Source organism: Hippocampus comes, unplaced genomic scaffold (assembly GCF_001891065.2).
Source record: "Hippocampus comes isolate QL1 unplaced genomic scaffold, H_comes_QL1_v1.1 scaffold68, whole genome shotgun sequence".
Lineage (NCBI taxonomy): Eukaryota > Metazoa > Chordata > Actinopteri > Syngnathiformes > Syngnathidae > Hippocampus > Hippocampus comes.
In genome coordinates this window covers 1,463,634-1,481,808 of record NW_017805625.1, presented here as the reverse complement: position 1 = coordinate 1,481,808, position 18,175 = coordinate 1,463,634, and the positions used below count along the sequence as shown (strand labels likewise).

Sequence of the window (18,175 nt, the reverse complement as noted above, 5' to 3'; positions counted from 1 at the left end):
GGTGTCCGGCTCACTTTTTCCACATTTCAAGAAACAGATTCAGAAACGATTTCTCTGAAAACTTTTATTTGACAAACAACCACCGGCTGGATGGATATTTTCATTGTAAGCAATAAAAAGGAGAAATGTATGTGGCTAATCGGAAATGCATGTTAACGGTTGTTGTCGGGGGGGATCAGTCCGTTTTTGTGTCGCTCTTATCTTGAACCTTTTCCGTGAGCTTGTAGAACAGAAACGACGACAACAGCATGGCCGCTGCATGAATGAATCACAGTCCATTTCTCTCCACGTGTCCCCGCACTGGACATTCACTCCTGGTCCTTCTCCTCGCCGTGGGTGATGATGTGCACCAGGTTCTTGTAGTCTAGGTTGCCCGCCACATCTGGAGGGAAGGCAGCGAACATCTGCTCCATCTACGGTACACAAAAGAACACATTTTCATCCCGCTCCTTCACCTGTCGCAACGTGGACCGGCGGGTTACCTCTTCGGGGCTGAACCGGTCGGCTTGTGTTGTCAGCATCTGTGTCACACTGTGGACAGCGGAGACATGAAGGAATGCACTTTTTTCCCCCCTACTGTGTACCATCGATGCACACGAGTTTGTCAGCACTTACTAGTCCTTCCTCAGCACTCCTTTCCCCTCAGGGTCAAACACTTTGAACGCATTGAGAATGGTCTCTTCTGGATCAGCACCTTTTCACATGGACGGACACACGCATCACACAGACTGGTTAGAGTCAATTTGACATGCAAAAAATGATGTTCTTTTTTTTTTAAATCGCTACCTTTCAGTTTCTCCCCAAACATAGTAAGAAAGACGGTAAAGTTGATTGGGCCCGGAGCTTCTTTGAGCATCTCGTCGAGCTCTTCCTGTTTCACATTCAGGCGACCTATAGCACCAAACACAAGGACACTTAAGTAGATATTGTATAATAATTTACTCTGTTACTTATCATTTATCTCTATTAATTATAATATTTGTAAAATTGTGTTTATCATCAGAACAATCAGGCTCTGCTGCTTTACGGTGAGGTGTGTGGAATCCATTTTGACTTAGATGACTAAATTCGGCTCCCTGACCGATGAAAAGCTATCATATCATGTTTTTTGTGTGTGTGTGTGTGTGTGTGTGTGTGTGTGTGTATGTGTGTGTGTGTGTGTGTTTAAATCTTAACACATCACCAAAAGGATAAAGTATGTAAACGCACCGACCGCTGCAAAAGTGTCCCTCAGGTCATTCTTGTCGATGAAGCCGTCTCTGTTCTGGTCCATGATGGTAAATGCCTGAGGTGCACACACACACACACACACACACACACACACACACACACACACACACACACACACACGCGCGAGATTGTTGAAAAAAAAACTAAACACACGATGATCTCCATTGTGGCCCACGGCTGTTGAGGTCTGAAGCCCAGGGGATGGGGTTTAAATTTGGCATGCGGCACATGAGAAGCATTTGGTGTGCAACCTAATCGCCGATGACACCCGTCTGAATATTTGGCCGAGCGCATGCGAGCAGGGAGCTGCTGTTAAGGCTGAGATGGACTGAAATGCCGACAGGTGTTTGTGGTCCAAACACGGCAGGGGCGGAGCTACGTGGTGATCAGGGGACTCTCTGGCCACCCCTCATCTAGGGGAAAATTGTGACACTTGTGACTTTTCTATCATTTTCACATGGGTTTAGTATTCTTGGATCCCTTGACCACAATTCATTGAGATGAATTGCATTTTTTAAAAAAAAAAAAACAATCTTACAATTCATCTAATTGCAAACTCTAATAGAATCTGTCTAAAGTAAAGAACCTTTGATTTTTGCAGTCAGTTAAAATCATGACACTCATACCAGGTAAATAACGTGGCTGAGAAGCCATTGTTTATCATTGCTTATGACAATTGATCACACTGATTGGCTATTAGCGAACAAATCGACGCATGAGATAGAAGTAGACTATGCAAGGGTAGGCAAAAGAAAAGTCACGGCAAATAATATGGTATTATCGAGTAAATTAAGCGAAGCAAAATGTTGCCATTGATTTAGACTTTATCCTGCTTGTTTTATGAGTGTGTTGAACATTTTTATTACGTGAAACCCTGACTGCCGATAGTATGACAAACAATGTCTTCTCAGTTGCAGAGGGGTTTACAAGCATGCAAAAGTACTTGTGTGTCAAGCCGCACGCCCTGCCGACAAATTTCTGATTACGCCCTTGAACCGATATGACAAAGACGGTCAAATGTGGTCATCCAACTTGGTGAGATAATATATTTATATAACACTTCCTTCCACAAAGCAGGAAAGTAATTTTAAGGATCTGTGTGTGATAGAAGCGTAATCTTTTCCATTCACCCCGTTGGTTTCAGGTTGTGCAGTTTAAACTTACCTCCTTGAATTCCTGAATCTGGGCCTGCTCAAACATGGAGAACACGTTGGAATTGGCTCCCTCTCCTGTTCTCTTCTTGGGTTTTTTGGGCGCCTGTGGAACAAAGGTAAGGAATTCATAATGATGAATATCATGACCTGGGCTAGAGGTAGGATGCATCCCGCTTTGGTCGCAAAGGCTCATAGCAAGGCATAATATTATCATCATTCTTGTTATTGTAAAAAAACAGTCCAAAATACTTTTTGATGATGTATTTTTTTACTGCAGTGAATAATATGAAATAACAATACATATACCATGGCAATGATGCCATTAAGATAATGCGACTTAAAAGCAATTTTAGGGTGATAAAAAGGTAGCAATATATCGCTCAAAAGCATTATGCCAAATAATCATTTTTGAGTAATCCCCCCACAAAAAAATGTCGTGCGGTTCAATTTGAGAAGGAAACAAAAAAGTCTGCGCACTTCAAGGCAGCATCTCTTGTCTCTTAACATACACAGGGTGACTTACCATGGTTGAGCAGCTGGGAGGTGAGAGCAACAATGATGCCAGTGAACAATGAAGAGAAGGTGGGTGGCCTTTTGTAGCCTCCCAGCTGTCATCTCCACTGGATGATATTTATAAACGATGTCCACTTTAGGAAGTGACAGGTAAACGATGCTTCGACGCGCTTTGTCGGCCACATACTATTTCATGTGCGCTCTTCCCTTGCGCACACAAACACACCGCCGCAAGATTTGCTTTTGTCACTGTTAGCAGACAGCTGAATAACATGATTAGAATATCCAAAGCAGAGCGAAGGTTAAAGTCTCACCCTCGGTGTCCACGGAACACTGGCTTTACTATGTCATCTGTGACTGTTACGCATGGATTTGTTTCGCAGAATCATTTGCCGTGGACACAATCTGCCACTGTATTCAGTAAACTCAAATCATTTTGTGGATGATGTTGGTTCATTTTAGAGCCCGCTATTACCACCCAGATGGGCCAAATGCAATTGGAAGTAAGATAAAATTGGGTTTAAGCGTATTCCGACACATACATTAGACGTCAAAGCTCCAATGTATTGTTGTATGGATGACAGTCGCAAAACAATAAGCTTGGGTGAGTGTTTTGGTTTAAAAAAATAAATAAAAATAAACTTTGGTTCTCCTTGCCAACAAATATTTACCCAGTTGGAAAGCTCGTTTGTTTCCATCTAAAATGATGCCCCATTTTTAGACTAGTTGTTGAGAAGAGGAATGGCATCCTGTAGCACTGTGTGCCCAGGCTACTGAACAGCACGAGAAAGAGGCGCCAGCCTATTGTGCAAGTGTTTGGTTCATCCACAGTCTGGTGACGGACTCGGTCGTTTGTTCAAAGACTAAAAGTGACATTCTGTCCCGTTTTCTTCCTTGTTACAGAAGACTTTATGTCTTATGGAATTTTAATGTAAATTTTAGCTGTGTGTGTTCAATGCACTACATGTTTGCACTGTGGTTGAGAGAGGAACGTAATTTCATCTGTGCTGTATGTTACACATAGAGCATATTTGACAATAAAAGCTGACTTGACTTCAAGCATTCCATACATGAAAGAACACCAAACAAGAGCCAATACCCCCAAAAAGCTGTTTGTCGCAGACAGTGACGATTTGGCACATTTTACATGTTCATTTGTGCTACTCATGCCAGAAATGTACTTAACACCAACGCATACTTGCGGCTCAGCACCCTTGGATTTACATATTTATTCCATATTTTTTTAAAAACAATTTTAAACTGAGCTCCTCTCTTCCAGGAGCACAGTTTGGGGCTGTTTGTTTCCCCCTCCCCCTTTCTTGTTATTCTTTTTCATCTGAGAAATCGGGGCACATTTCGGCAACCTGTCAGGCTTCACGTTCTTTCTCCCCCCCCTTTGGTAATTGTTTTATGTCTCTCGGACAGCTTGTACTTGTTAACGGCATTTTATTGCTCTGTACTCATGAAATGTAATGCCAATATGATTTCATTCCATTCTTTCTTGTATTTTGCTGTTTTATATTCAAACTGCTCTGACAGTGGCTTAATTTTTTGGGCTTACAGAGCTAACTACGTTATTTGGTGCAACGGCACTTGGTGAAAAAATTTTGAAAACCACTGTATTTGGAAACCCCAGAACAGAACAAGACAACGGAGGCATGAGACACATGCTCGCTGTCACCAACGAGCTCTGCGACATCACAAGTAGCCGTTCAAATATGTGCAGCTAAATAAACACGTCCTTACAATGTGAGCACGCTTCATTAACAGGTCCTCTCAGATTGAGTCAAGGTTCCCAGGTCAAGAAAAGTGACAGTGTGTGAGAATGAGCCAGGATGACGAGTGGACACCACGTGTGCGCGAGCTATATCGAGAGAGGCGCTCCCGACAGTCGCTGTCAAATAAAACGCAGTTTGATGGCCTCGCGGCAGATGTCAGGGGTGTCATATCGCAAGCATAATGTGAACAGCCAGGTCACAGTTATTGTTACCCGAAGGAGACTGGGGGGAGGGGTTGGGGGGGGGGGGTTACATGCTATTGTTGAAAGCAGCCCCTCCCTTTGTGCTTTGTGAGCAGCCAAAGCAGCTACTGTGGCTGGAATGACGGGCCATTGTATCCCTACAGGCTGAGCGCTGGGATGTACGTGTGTGCCTAAAAATAGAACGACCTCTTGAAACTTAATGGACGTGGACAAATGGTAACATTACTGCCGGCCATTAAAGCCTTGAGACGATCAAGGAAGCCCAAGCGAGGCAATGTCGGAAATACGCACACGAATGTTGAAAGTCCATCCATCCATTTTCCAATCCGCTTTATCCTCACAAGGGTCGCGGGGAGGCTGGAGCCTATCCCAGCTGTCTCCGTCGGGCAGTAGGCGGGGGACACCCTGAACCGGTCGCCAGTCAATCGCAGGGCACACACAGACGAACAACTATCATGTTCAAAGTCAATAGATATATTTAATATTGTGTGACCAAATCTGCACAGGGGAACTGGAATAAAACATTGGTTGTTAGCAAACATCGATATCATATCCAGCATCGAAGCAGTTAAATGAAATGTACAACTTAAAAGTATCAAAATAAAACAAGGATGGCTAAACAATTGGTTTTTAAACAGTGAAAACCCGGACGTCCTGCATTTGGGAATTCACTTCATTATTCGTTTCGGTACTCAGGCCATAGCAATAGCAGTAGTGATGCGATAAAAGTATTGCTTTGGGGGTCATCACGGAACTATGTTGCAGTTGAGGAGAGTTGAGGAGTTTCATTTACATGTAAGTCCTGTTTTTTTAGGAGGAGGTTGGGGTGTCTGTTGTGTACATTTGTTACGCCTGGCAGGGCTCTGACCAATCCCACGTATATAACGGAGCTTCACTGTATTCTGATCAGCAGGAAATGTGTGCATTTGGTTTCATTAATTGCTTAAAAAAACCTTTTCGACCAAATGGATCAACTTCAATACATTCAAGGAAGCTTGTACATTGAAAACTATCAAAGCGTCATGAAGTTGAGAAGTCTTCATGTTCAGTGATTGACTCTTGTCAAAACACATCAAATACAGCATCTATTTTGTGTCAACACAATGTAACTTATGTCACAGGTCACATTAGGATTTACACAAATCAAAACGAAGCACAACAAAGAATCCAAAATCGATTTCATTTGAGTGCTATACTGGCATTTTACACAATCAGGACTGCCTTTAAAAACACAGAACTCAGAATGTGAAAAGGTGTTTTTTTTCCCCTCGTCATTTGCTGAATGGTGGAATTTAAACAGAAACCAAACGAGGCAGAAGCAGAGGAAAATACACTAGTTGATTCCAAACTAGGGTGAACCAAATTATTTTCAGCCACTACTTTCACTAATTTGGATTTTATCGACGGGATGGGAAAGTCAAACAATGCTGCTTTCATCTCCTTCTTTTTTTTTTTTGTAATGGAGGCTTCCCATTGACAAATGGAGGCACTACACTAGTCAGAGCCAGAATGCAATCACTCACTTTTAGAGACATTTGCACATATTAAAAGAATACTCATTAGACATTCAAGAGAACATGTTATCACTTTTTTCCTTTAACAAAAATAGACATGGCTTATCCAGCCTTGAAATTCCTTCTCAATATATATTTATATATATGTATAGAAAATTATGTCTTGTCTATTTACAGTCAGATAGCATTCTGAAGGATTAGAAAGGTCCTGCTGCACGGCATTGCGGCTAGTGCACTTTTTTTTTTTAATTCTCACCTATCTCCAGGAAGACAAGCCTCTGCTTTGCGGCTTTATTGACTTAGTTCAGATTTTTTTTTTGTTTGTTTGTTTTTTTTAAATACACGGATTCACTAACCAGTACCAATATGGTGAAGTCAAACAGAAATTTAGTAGTGAATGATTGTAAGTAGCTCTTAATGATTGTGTGTTGACAGTCGCAGATGCTCCGAAAAACTAAATGCTACGTAGGCCGTGACAGAGCCCGTGTGTGTTTTTTTTTTTCTTCTTTCGACCTGTAACTGGTTCTGTTAATATTTCGGCAATCCACGTGAGAGTTTGCATTGCTACAGCTGAGCTTTTCGAGCATAATTGCATTAAGTTTAGTTTCTTTTCTTTTAAACGTCATTGAACTGAAAGGGAGAGCTACCCCAAAACACAGTAAAAACACCCTGCTTGAAAAGTTGTTCAGATGGCATTTAGGATATCGGTTTATTCCCCGAACAATGGCCACTTATTTCCGAAAGCTATTTGTTGTTTTTTGGGTGGGGTTGCCTACTTGGATGCCAATCAAAACAAATGCGTGGCAGTGGTTCCTTGTGACTTGGTGACATTCTCTCCGATTTGGTCCTCTTCTGCCTTTCCCGAAGAAGGACCTCCTCGCTGTCGGAGAAGAGGCTCCTAAACAGACGACTGGTCCCATACCTATCCAACAGAGTCAAGAGAAAATATTAGCAATATAGTGAAGGAACCCATTCTCATCTGGCCAACCTCCAATTTGTTCAGGTTCTAAAACTATTTTGTTTTTAAACCATGAGAAATAACGGAAATGACTCCAGCCTCTGCTGTGGAACACTGCAGCTCCTCCAGCGTTGCCTTCGATCTCTATGCTGCCGCTCTGATTCAAGTTTTGGTGGGCAGCTGTCACGTGGCCTTTCATGAAACGTGCGTGTACACTGAAAGATCACTTTGAACACTTTCAGACCGCCCACAAATAGATTTCACGATGTAACTTTTGAAGGTAATGGGTGGCATCAGGGCTCTTTAGGGAGCCACCCATTAACAAAGGGATGAATATGCATATTTGCAAATGCCAAATTTTCATTCAACACATTTTCTCATGTATCCATCGATCCATTTTCCAATCTGCTTTATCCTCACAAGTCCAAAAATGATTTAAATGAAAGGTTGTAATGTAACGAAATTGGTTTAAAAATATCCAAGGGTGTGAATACTTTTGCAAAGAACCGTGTATTTCTCACAACATAACTGTACATACTACAGTTAATGAGAATTTTGGTGGTCTGAAATCCAATTTGTATGACCCCGAGTATAGTTTGTCTCGAGATTGTTAGTAATAAATGAAATCCATTAGTGAACAACAACAACCACAGACACACATTTTGGTACCCTAGTTTCTTCACAGTTGGACACAGGGGGCGAAGCAGTAAATAATCTAGCGTTTTTGGCTGATACACACGGGTGCTTTCTTGCAAACATGAGAAGACTATTCGTAAATATTCATCGTAAATACCAAGCTGCCGCCAGGAGACAGATTAAATTAGCATAAATACTGGAAAGAGCTTCTGGCTCGTTCCAAAAGACTGCAAAGAAGCCACTTTTAAAGAACGCTCTTCATCATGTTTACGCTGCATTGACTCGTAAATTACTATGCTCAATATTGTCATTGTGCCACCGTCCACCCACCATCACTCCGAGTGAAAATAGATTCTCAACAGCACCTGAAGTCAAACAGAAACGTCTACAACTGCCATGATTTGCAACCACTGCGCCATTAACTTTTGGGTGCTGCAAGAGCTCAAGTGACATGTAAATGGAAATGTATTGATGGGGTAATAGTTACCACAAATAATGTACAGTATCTTGGTTTACCGATGCCATGGCAGAATAGTGACAAGCAGCACAATGAAATGCTCTTCCGCAAGGTGGCAGAAGGTACCATTAACCTGTGTATCAACCTGTTGCCATTCCGTCAACGGTGTTCAACTAACAGGCCCACGGCTCACGCAGAGAAGGTAGATTTTGTGACTACATTTTGTGAGCAAATTGACATTGAGATGCTCATTATTTCAGGGAACGGATATTTTTTTTCTGGTGGTGTCCGATGATATTTTTCTCATGCAAAAAAAAAAAAAAAAAGTGCCTTGTCTCATGAAAATTTGAATGAGTTCACTCATTCAATTACAAGGACGATTTTTGATGGTTTTTTTTTTTAGGGGGGTTAGATTCCAGGCATTCAATCCCAGGTACTTCTTTATGTATAATTTTTTTTTCTCCACATGGTATGGTAAAGGAGATGAAAATGGGCCGAGACTAAATTTAAAGCGATCAACTGACCTTGGCAACGGGGTTGATGGGCGTACGTCCAGAACCAGTATGAAGCCTCTGGCGCTCCTCGAATCGACCCGGTGACCTCTCCCTGCGCACATCCATCACGCGCCCCGGGGAGCGCTCCATTCGGGGGTCGGCCATGGCCCTTGCCGGGGAGCGCTCTAATCGAGGGTCGGCCATGGCTCTGCCGGGAGATGCGATGATCCGGTTCTCCAGCATCCTGCCGGGAGACTTTTCTCTCTCCAGAGGACGGCTGGGGGACTTGTCACGCCGAAACTCGGTGCGGGCCTCTCGGTAGCGGTGGGGTGTGCCAGGCTCCCCGTGGACAAGGGGGTTGCCTGCCAGCCTTTTGGAGATGTGCTCGTTGTAGGAAGGAGGCCCGCGTTTGTTTGGGCTGTCAGGGAGAAGGAGGAAAGGAACAAAAGGAAGCGCGCCCTGGGTGACGAGTCAAGGCTACCAATTCTACAGAAAAATGGAATGCTTTGTGTTCTACTCGGCAGATGTTGTAAAGGGAAACCAAATAACTCATCCACCGCTTTGTGGTAGTGCTCCACGAGGGGACATTTTATGAAAAATGTACTTTTTCATTGCTTGTGTTTAGGTTTCTGTGGAATGCCTGCCCACTAATAAATCGTGGAATTTGCATAAAGATTTTATGTGCCTTTTTCTAAAAAAAAAAAATGTGTCTGTGAGTGAGTCGTTCTGCACTTTCGCCACTAGTGTAGCATAAATATAAAAAGTCTACACACCCCTGTTCAAATGCCAGGTTTCTGTGACATTTAAAAAAATACATCTTTTTGAGAGGGGAAGTCAAACTAAAATGAATCATTTCGATCCATTCGTAAACTGTAATTGCCCACATCCTCTCAGCAGTAATTATTCTGTGGTTTCTGTCTCAGTCCCTCTCATGTGATATTGCCTAATTGTTGTTAAGCTGTTTTTAGCAATAAACAAAACTAATCAAACAATCGGTTAATAAACAGTAATCAGGGAACAATGGTTATGTAATACACTTAAAAGCAAAATTCGCCTCTAAAAAAGTCTCAAAAATCTATTTGTTTGTATGCCAATGCAGGACTCAGGTTGCTAAACTGAGTCAAAGATACAATACAAATGGCTTTGGAAAGTAGCAGATAAGCTCCGGGCAGACATCAAAGCCCATTTTCGACATCAGCACATTTTTTTTTCCAGTGCTAACTTCATCAGAAGCCCAAGCACCCATCCACCCATTTTCTACTGCATATCCTGTTCAGTGGCAGGGAAGCTGGCTCTTATACTAGCTGACTGTGGGCAAAAGGCAGACTGGTCCGGACTGGTTGCCAGTCGAGTGCAGGCCACACAGAGACCACTCGCATTCACAACAACATGCATGCCTACATTCACTGAGCGGGACTTAATCCCACGCTAGCTGCAAGTCAGCCGAGTGTACCACTACGCACTATGTTTGACTCCTCAAAAACAAGCATCATATTGTAATAGACCACAATCACATGACGTAAAATCACATATGTAGTCTTTATTAACTCCCCTTCAACATTTACATATTTAAATTATCTCATGATTTATTACATATAAAAAATGATCTCTTCCTCCTGCAAAACAAAAGAAAATGCAGCTCTCACTGATAATTTTTTTTTTTTTTTTTAAATACTAAGGCCAAACTTAACCATCACCAACTGTGCAGGCCAACCTGTGCCCTGCCGTGCCAGCTCCATCAGTGGTGTCAGCAGACCAACCCTCACCAACAAGAAGTGAATGACAAACGCCACACCCAAAACAAGAGACTGACTAAAGATTTAGTTTTTTTTCCTTCGGCAATCAAAAGATCTCCCTGATAGATAAATTAAATGTTTTTTTTTCCCCTCCCGTCAGATGAAACAAATACCCAAATCTAGCTTGAAGCTGAAGTGGCTCAATCAATCACAAAAATTTATTTGGAATGAGGACATTGCATCATTTGCACAAAAACAAAATGCTGAAGGAGGAAAAAAAAGTGCAGTCCATACCCTGAGTGAAAACAAAGTCCTCACCTGCGTCCGGAGCCGCAATGTTGCAAGTCTCCTCCGCCATCCTGGTTCTGAATCAAGTTGCCCTTACAGCAAATTACTCTCAATTTGTTCTGATATGATGACGCCAAGTAAATGGCGCCGGAGGAGATGGCTGGGCCAAGGTAACGTGGGTTTGGGATGTCCAGGTGAGCGTATGAGTGGGACCTGAAAAGAGTAGAGAAAGAAGCTCCGTACATTGGTTTTCGCAGAAATATGAAAAAACATTCCCTCAGTGTGGTCTAAATTACAGTAGCTAAACCTTAATACAGTACCTAATAGCATTCACTGGATTAGCCTATGTACTGTGTGGTTGTGTGCGTTTGCCATCAACCAACAACAAGAATCCCATCGGTCTCTAAAAATAAGCTTACCCTAAAGCAGAATGTCCCTGGATCTCAATCACATCCAGAGAGTTGAAGTAGGTCACAAAAAGGTATGGCTCTCTGTAGGCTGAAAGGTCAAACTCTCATTGAATATCACATGGCATGCTGATTTCGGAAATAGTACAGAAAATGCAATATTATAATCCAATGAAGATTCACTGACCAAATGACAGAGGCAGGCGGCTCCACTTGATATCATCAGTCCGACTCCTGCGGCCGTATGCGTCCACAAACACGCCAAACTCTGCAATAAAAACATTTTCTTGTCAAGTCAAAATAAATCAGCACTTCTTTTAAGTTGGTGGGAACATTTTACGTGTCAGCAGCAGGTGAGAGAAAGTGAAGAGATTTGCTTTACTGCATTGGCATTGTGGCACCTTCGCTGGCACACAGAAAAGAACATCTCACCATGGAAACAGAGCAGGTATTCCTCCTTCTGAGGAGCCGTGGTGACCTGAATGATGGAGATGGGGAAGCTGTGGGAGGATGCGGCAAACACAGCAGAGGCTAACGTCACGTCGTTTTTATCCAGGAACTCTGCGGGGATGGACGCACGCATTAGTCAAGCGGCTCAGTCAGGTTGAAGTGAACGCGCAATCGATTTAATATCAAGAGCACTCGAATGTAGACGAGAGGCCATGGCGGATGACAAACCTTCTAGCACGTACTGCTTCATTTCAATTTCATAGAATTTGTTGGTGCCAATGATAATACTGTAGCCAGTGAAGTGGATACAGCTGCAAGGCTCTGAGGTCTCAATTTCCTGTAAATCAAGTCAAAAGTTGAACAATATCACCCACATCATTGCTAGAATTAAACATAGCTTCGGCTGTATGCGCCGCTTACCTTTCTGATACAGAACTTGTTGAGGCTTTCATTAAGTCGCAGAATTGTAATCTTATTGGGCATAGCAGCACAGATACAGATCCCATTGTCAATCTGTGAAGGAGGGGAAAAAAATAAAATAAAATACAATTTTGGGGGGGTAATGCTCATCTTTGCAAACTGATGATTTTACTCCATCTGACAAAAGTCATCTAACTGACCTTTCCAGAGGAGAATAGATGGCACCCTTTCACTGTCTCGAAGATGAAGGGGTTGAGGTCAGGTGGAGCTGGGAGATGGGATTGTGATAAAGACTGTTTCACCTTCTTGATCTCCACCAAACACAGGGCCCGATCCTCTCCTGGAACACACATTCCATACAAATGCGCTTTATATTGCGGGATATGAAATGGATATTGAAAGAGTTAAAACATGAAGGGAAGCATGGGCATGATTAATGAAAACCTCTATGACTTGGTAATAAAGGTTACCGTACTGGGGGGGACGGGACAATTAGAAGAATTAACATTTCTGAATGGCTTCACTGACTAACCAGTGATCATCAACAGCTTGTCGAGCTCCCTCAGGATCTGAATCTGGAATACGGCGGTCAGGCCCGGAATGTGGGTTAAGGAGTTCTTTATGACGTTCAGCGCATACAATCCTTCCTCAGAGCCGACCAGCACAATCTAAGGTGAGTCACAAGGACGGCCGTAGCTGTAAAACCTGCAGGCGGGATGGCGAAGCCGCCTAACGACAAGCTTGCACTAAATGTTTATGGCAGAACCTGGTCAGTGAGAGGCAGAGTGCAATTGATGTCCAGGCGGTCGTCGCCCTCCAGCTTCAGTAAAGAGTTGCCCAGAAGTTTCTGTAAGGACAGCAAAGTACAAGATGTGACGAGAAAAAAATGGGGCGGGCATCAAAAGATGTTTATCAAGAATGTCAGCCAGCTCTCAAACATCACCTTCATACAGAAATACATACAGCAAAACCCAATTAATGTTGGAGAACATGCTGCCACAGATGAGATGGTAGCCTTAACAAACAATAATGAGTCACATTTTACATATATCACCGGCATTACCAAATACCCCTATACAATTGTAATTTATGCAAACAAATGCGGTTGTCGGGGCGCTTCCAATTTTCAGTACTTCAATTATTCATGAGACTATTTATATGTAACTGTTCCTTTGGTGAACGCAAAAGCGTCACAGCGGCATCTATAACAGCAATAGGGGGAAATGAATCATCTGAGCATGCTGCACTGCGAAGGGGACCATGACAGTTGAAGAGGTGTGGGAGGCAAGGCAACTATATGGAAATCTCCTAAAAATACCTTCATATATATATTTTGGTTCGGAGCTCTGGTAGCAAATGCCAACCGAGCACAAATAGCTTTTCTTCTTTCCGAAGCACAATAAGGTGGCAAAGAACGTGTAAGTGTATTTCAGTGAAAGAGCTGAAGCAGCATGGCTCTTGCAGGCGCATGCATAGCACAGCATGCTAACGGCCAAAAGTATAGAGTTCCAAACAGACCCATGCATTTGGCACAGTCTTTTTTATGTGCACATTTGGCCACTTTAAAACAGCGACCACGGAACCATTTAACAGCCTGGTTCTGCGTTATCCTGCACAGAGCTGTGATAGTGTTCTATGCATGGACAGGTACAGCAACTACATGCTCAGCCAGTTGATCACTGAAGCCCAAGCATTCGTGCAGCTTCTTACTGTACCTGAACCAGGGGTGACAGGTTCTTCTGTCTTTTAGAAACACCTGCCTATAATGGTCCACGCAAACGCGTCGAATGGGGATACACACAGCACATAATGACATTAACAAGGACGATCAAAACACACAAAGAGAAGATGTGGTTGGTGACAACATGCAAAGAGAGAGAAAGACGGAAGAGGAGAAAGAAGAAATGAAGGCACTGGCTAATGTTGGGAGCATTTAGTAACGCTGACTTCAACCGCAACAAACAGTACACACTTCCCTTGAGTTCCATTACAATTTGACATGGCCATAAAATATGTATTTTTAGAAATGACACAGACAAAAGCTTGAGCGCTTACGGCGTCTGAATCCCCTTTGTCTTTAGAGCCACGGCTACCAGCCACCACAGACTCCAGTACAGCCACCCAGCGCTGTTTGTCCGGGAAACTGGGAGCCATGAAGTAGAGAGACTGGCCTGGCCAACAAGTGGTGTGGGGGTGTGACTCCAGCTTCAGAATGTATGGGATGTCTGGAAGCAAACACACGGAAAACGTGGACCGACAAATCTCGGGTAGGTGGATATACTTCAGAGTGCGGGACAATTAGCTGGCAATGAACTGCTGACCTGACTTTGCAGTGTTGATGAGCTCAGAGGCTCCAACAGCTCCATGAACAGTTACCTCTCCATCAGGAAGACAAAGCTCAAACTCTTCCTCCGCATTGACACAGTCTAAAAACGACATGTCAAATTAGTTTTGCACTGGATACTGACTTTGCTCTGATGTCTCTATCATATCTTCCCCAAAATATTTTTGGACCTTCTCTTGGCTCCGTGTCGTAGATTGATATTTTGGTTCCATCAAGAACCACATATTTCGTCTCCCAGCCCTGCTGACCACGCTTGCCATTTCTATGTAAAACACGAAAAATAATAAGGATTCAAATATCAGTTCAGAACTTTAGGATTAATATCAAATTTCACATCATGGTACATTCATTGTCCATGGCCCAGTATGTCAGGAAGAGTGAACCATTAACCTTGGCTGCTTCATCCATCCCTCCAAGCGAACATGTCCACTAGCTTCCTTAACCTGTAGTCCAGGGGAACTTGCTTTCTCTCGACATAAAGCCTCAGAGAAGTGGGTGGCATATTCAGCTGGCAGGCCACAAGTGGCTGGAAGGCATGGTGAGCATTTGGGATGGCAAAGAGTGTGGCACTCTACAGAATGACACACACACACACACAATTATAATTAATTACCGGTATAAAGATTATTCATGGTAAATTCTGGAACAAAATAAATGTTATTTTTTGACACTCTAACATATTTTCCAAATAGGCCTGGTTACAATCCCAAAAACGTCCATGTGAGATTATGCGGTGGATGGGTTTCAAAGAGGATGGTTATCAATTTTGATAAGAGTAGCCAATAAATCCCTCGCTGAAATACCACCCGTCGTTCTCTGTAAACAGAGGAGACAAACCCAGACAAGTGGCAGCCTGGCGTCCAAAATGCACAGTGTCCAAGCAGACGGCACATTTGGCAGCCCTCATGTTGAGACCCACAGTGAAGCGATGGGGAATGTTGTGGTGCATTCGCTCCTTCACGCGACGACCAAACTCTGCAATGTAAGAATATGGGGAAAAGAGCTGTCAGCAGAAATTGAGATTTTGTGATACTGGAGAGCAGCAACATCTCACAAGATTTATTTTTTCACTGTTTGCATGGTGAAAATGACAAAATAAAAAAGACATTTTATTTTTTTGGGTGAAAATACTCAGATGTTTGCGTGTGAGCCGCTGAAAATGCCACTCTGCATGCCAGTCAGAATGGAATGCATAAATGATTAAGTATGGAGGTCCAAAAAACATGAATTGAGGTGCACACCTCTTTGGAGAAGACGTAAGAAAGGAATGGGTGACTGCTAACTTACTTTCAAAGGTGACCCTCCTCTTTTCTGCAAGGAATAAGAGGAAAGAGACAGAAAGGAGATAGCAGTCTAACAATAGCTATGTGAAAGTGACACACACACACATACACACACAGGTTGAGGCCTGAATCACAAAGAAAGGCAATGGACTTGTCACTTGAGCATCGTGTATCTGATAGGATCAGAGCACGTCCTCTTGATCTGTCCACTTTTCATTATATTGCTAAAATAGGAGGATTCTTCAGAAGTCATTAGGAAACTTTAGAAATAGAACAGTTCGAGCAGATTGGTGCGACGAGATAAATTTGGTCCTTTCAGAAGAGGAAAGTCTACATACATTAAAACCAGTTTCATCCATTATCTTTCCCTTGCGAGACAGGCCCAGGCAGGATTACAATATTGGCTGGATAAAAGCACAGCGGCTAAAAACTGAAACACAACTTTTTTTTCTTTTTAACGGTAGTTTGTGTTTCAGATTTACAAGGTCCGGAGCATAGTTATCCAACGTAATTTAAGACCTAATCCTGCCTTAGACAGACTGACAGAAGAAAGAAAGAAAAACAAACAAAGGGCCCATTTTGTTGACAGTGATAGGAAACACATGAGTGAGACTAAGTCGACAAACTGATCTTGAAGATTTATCTAACGCAGACCGAGTGTATATGCATGTGTGTGTCACCTTCAGGCGTGGACGTCTCCTTTGAGCGGGTTGAAGGGTTAAGCAGCCCACAAGGGTTGGGTTGATGTTCTGGGGACTTGACAATGGCCGACATGAGGATTTGATGGCGAGCCTGGGCTGGCGTGGAAGTAGCCATGTGATCCTGCGCTTTGAAATGAGCGGCTGTATTTTCAGAAAAAATAAAATAAAAAAGTCAGTGGAAGTATAAATCTGGAGACACTCCACACTCAAGTGAAGGGATGCATTTGAAAAAGTTGTCTCACTTACTCTAGACAAAAACATTGTGTTACGAAGAGCTTGTATGAATAGCTGACAGGCACTGACTGCTACTGTACATGGACTGTTACAACGTACCCTCTTCTCTTAGGGATCGTAGCTCTATTCTCATCTTCTGAAGAGCCTCTTCCAGCTCTCCACACCTTGAGCGCTCCTTCTCTAAAGCAAGCTTCATGTCGCTGTACTGCAAGGGAACTGCCGGCTGGGGTTGAGGAGTCAATGCCCCATTAGTTGTAGTGCCTACATCTTCACGCCGTCGACCAAAAATACCCTGCTTGCAGAGGGAACACGGAGAGATGATTCAATTTATATCATGAGACAACATTTTGTCAATTGCGCTGTTCCCCTTTGTCCCCTCTACAAAAACAGAGCCTTGACCTTAGACTCAAATTAGTGATTGTCAACTGGTGGGTCACAGACAGTATTTTTATTCTGGGTTTTTCAGAACAGTATAAATGTGTACCAAATACCCACGTAAAATATACAATATTGGGTCAGTCACTAGTCACGAACTTCTCTGTAAATAAACACGGTGCAGCTCAGCCTTTGGCTAGCAGACATCAGAGTTAGCCATATGCTTTTGACGGTATGTCAAACTCATTTGAAACGCCGTTTAAAAATGTACGTTGTTGTAAATGTATTTTCAGAGGCTATTTAAAAAACAAACAAACAAACAAACAAACAAACAAACAAACAAAAAGATTCATTGTTCTTAACTACTATAAAAGTGGGTCGTGACTTTGCAACAATAAGAAGTTGCGGGCCCAAGGGTGACAAGATGACAACTGTTGAGAACCACTGCTCGAAAGCAGACTACAAAAGCTATGAAACAGAGGCTTCCTCGAGTGGCTTTCGACTTTCGACCATACATGAGACTGACACTGTTCTATTGTTTTCTGGCGTCTACTGCTTATGTGTTAGTATCAGTAATTTGTGTTTTGTAATTGCAACAGCTGCAGCTGTTGTGAAATGCGCTACATCGTTGTATTGTATTACATTGTAGAGCCGTATCAGCCAGGTGCCCCAGTAGTTTTAGCTCACTTGTGTACAATATACAGGACAGGGAATGTTACATTATTTTAACGGTAACCTCACTTCCATCTATGTGCTCAAGCTAATTTTAACCGTTTATTAGGATGTATGGCCATTAAATATTTATTTCTGACCTTCTTTTTCTTGGAGGGCTGGTCCATTTTGGCCTGGAGGAAGTCAATGAGTTTGGTCTGCTGTGAGATGGTGCCCTCCATCTTCACCTTCTCATGGGAATATACAGCCTGCAAAATAAGGCTGAAATGTATAACCCTTTGAGGACTTCACTGAGAACACTTTTCTTATTTAGCTCTACATTAGATCT

At 42.8% G+C, this 18,175-nt stretch overlaps 2 protein-coding genes across 13 annotated transcripts in view; both read right to left on the bottom strand.

Annotated features, from left to right (window-relative positions):
* Window positions 1-46: 46 nt before the first annotated feature.
* On the bottom strand, window positions 47-3,012 carry myl2a (myosin, light chain 2a, regulatory, cardiac, slow). Its single transcript, XM_019880445.1, has 7 exons — window positions 2,908-3,012; window positions 2,395-2,487; window positions 1,210-1,285; window positions 787-891; window positions 616-694; window positions 483-531; window positions 47-413 (listed from the first exon to the last, which is right to left on the bottom strand). Exons 1-7 carry the CDS (start codon window positions 2,908-2,910, stop codon window positions 309-311), a joined length of 510 nt encoding a protein of 169 aa, XP_019736004.1. The 5' UTR covers window positions 2,911-3,012; the 3' UTR covers window positions 47-308.
* A 2,324-nt stretch (window positions 3,013-5,336) lies between these two features.
* The window catches only part of cita (citron rho-interacting serine/threonine kinase a), a 32,243-nt gene continuing 19,404 nt past the window's right edge, over window positions 5,337-18,175 (bottom strand). For 2 of the 12 annotated variants that reach the window (XM_019881227.1, XM_019881230.1), the window contains exons 30-50: window positions 17,988-18,095; window positions 16,900-17,095; window positions 16,546-16,707; window positions 15,870-15,893; window positions 15,420-15,557; window positions 14,973-15,153; window positions 14,753-14,844; window positions 14,560-14,664; window positions 14,294-14,463; window positions 13,954-13,998; window positions 13,005-13,085; window positions 12,771-12,906; window positions 12,439-12,578; window positions 12,239-12,331; window positions 12,047-12,155; window positions 11,801-11,929; window positions 11,556-11,636; window positions 11,381-11,459; window positions 10,992-11,174; window positions 8,968-9,355; window positions 5,337-7,314 (exon numbers count right to left, since the gene is read on the bottom strand). In XM_019881227.1, the coding sequence (XP_019736786.1) occupies window positions 7,291-7,314; window positions 8,968-9,355; window positions 10,992-11,174; window positions 11,381-11,459; window positions 11,556-11,636; window positions 11,801-11,929; window positions 12,047-12,155; window positions 12,239-12,331; window positions 12,439-12,578; window positions 12,771-12,906; window positions 13,005-13,085; window positions 13,954-13,998; window positions 14,294-14,463; window positions 14,560-14,664; window positions 14,753-14,844; window positions 14,973-15,153; window positions 15,420-15,557; window positions 15,870-15,893; window positions 16,546-16,707; window positions 16,900-17,095; window positions 17,988-18,095 (2,664 nt within the window). In that variant the 3' untranslated portion in view covers window positions 5,337-7,290. Of the gene's footprint in view, window positions 7,315-8,967; window positions 9,356-10,457; window positions 10,554-10,991; window positions 11,175-11,380; window positions 11,460-11,555; window positions 11,637-11,800; window positions 11,930-12,046; window positions 12,156-12,238; window positions 12,332-12,438; window positions 12,579-12,770; window positions 12,907-13,004; window positions 13,086-13,953; window positions 13,999-14,293; window positions 14,464-14,559; window positions 14,665-14,752; window positions 14,845-14,972; window positions 15,154-15,419; window positions 15,558-15,869; window positions 15,894-16,545; window positions 16,708-16,899; window positions 17,096-17,987; window positions 18,096-18,175 lie in introns of those variants that run through there. The other 10 variants (XM_019881228.1, XM_019881231.1, XM_019881233.1 and 7 more) reach the window with 7 other exon arrangements.

Bases quoted from the DNA above. Each gene is read 5' to 3' on its own strand.
- myl2a (XM_019880445.1), bottom strand. The intron at 532-615 runs GTAAGTGCTGAC...CGCTGTCCACAG, and splicing joins GGAGTGCTGAGGAAGGACTA to TGTGACACAGATGCTGACAA. The intron at 414-482 runs GTAACCCGCCGG...TGTGTACCGTAG, and splicing joins ACCGGTTCAGCCCCGAAGAG to ATGGAGCAGATGTTCGCTGC.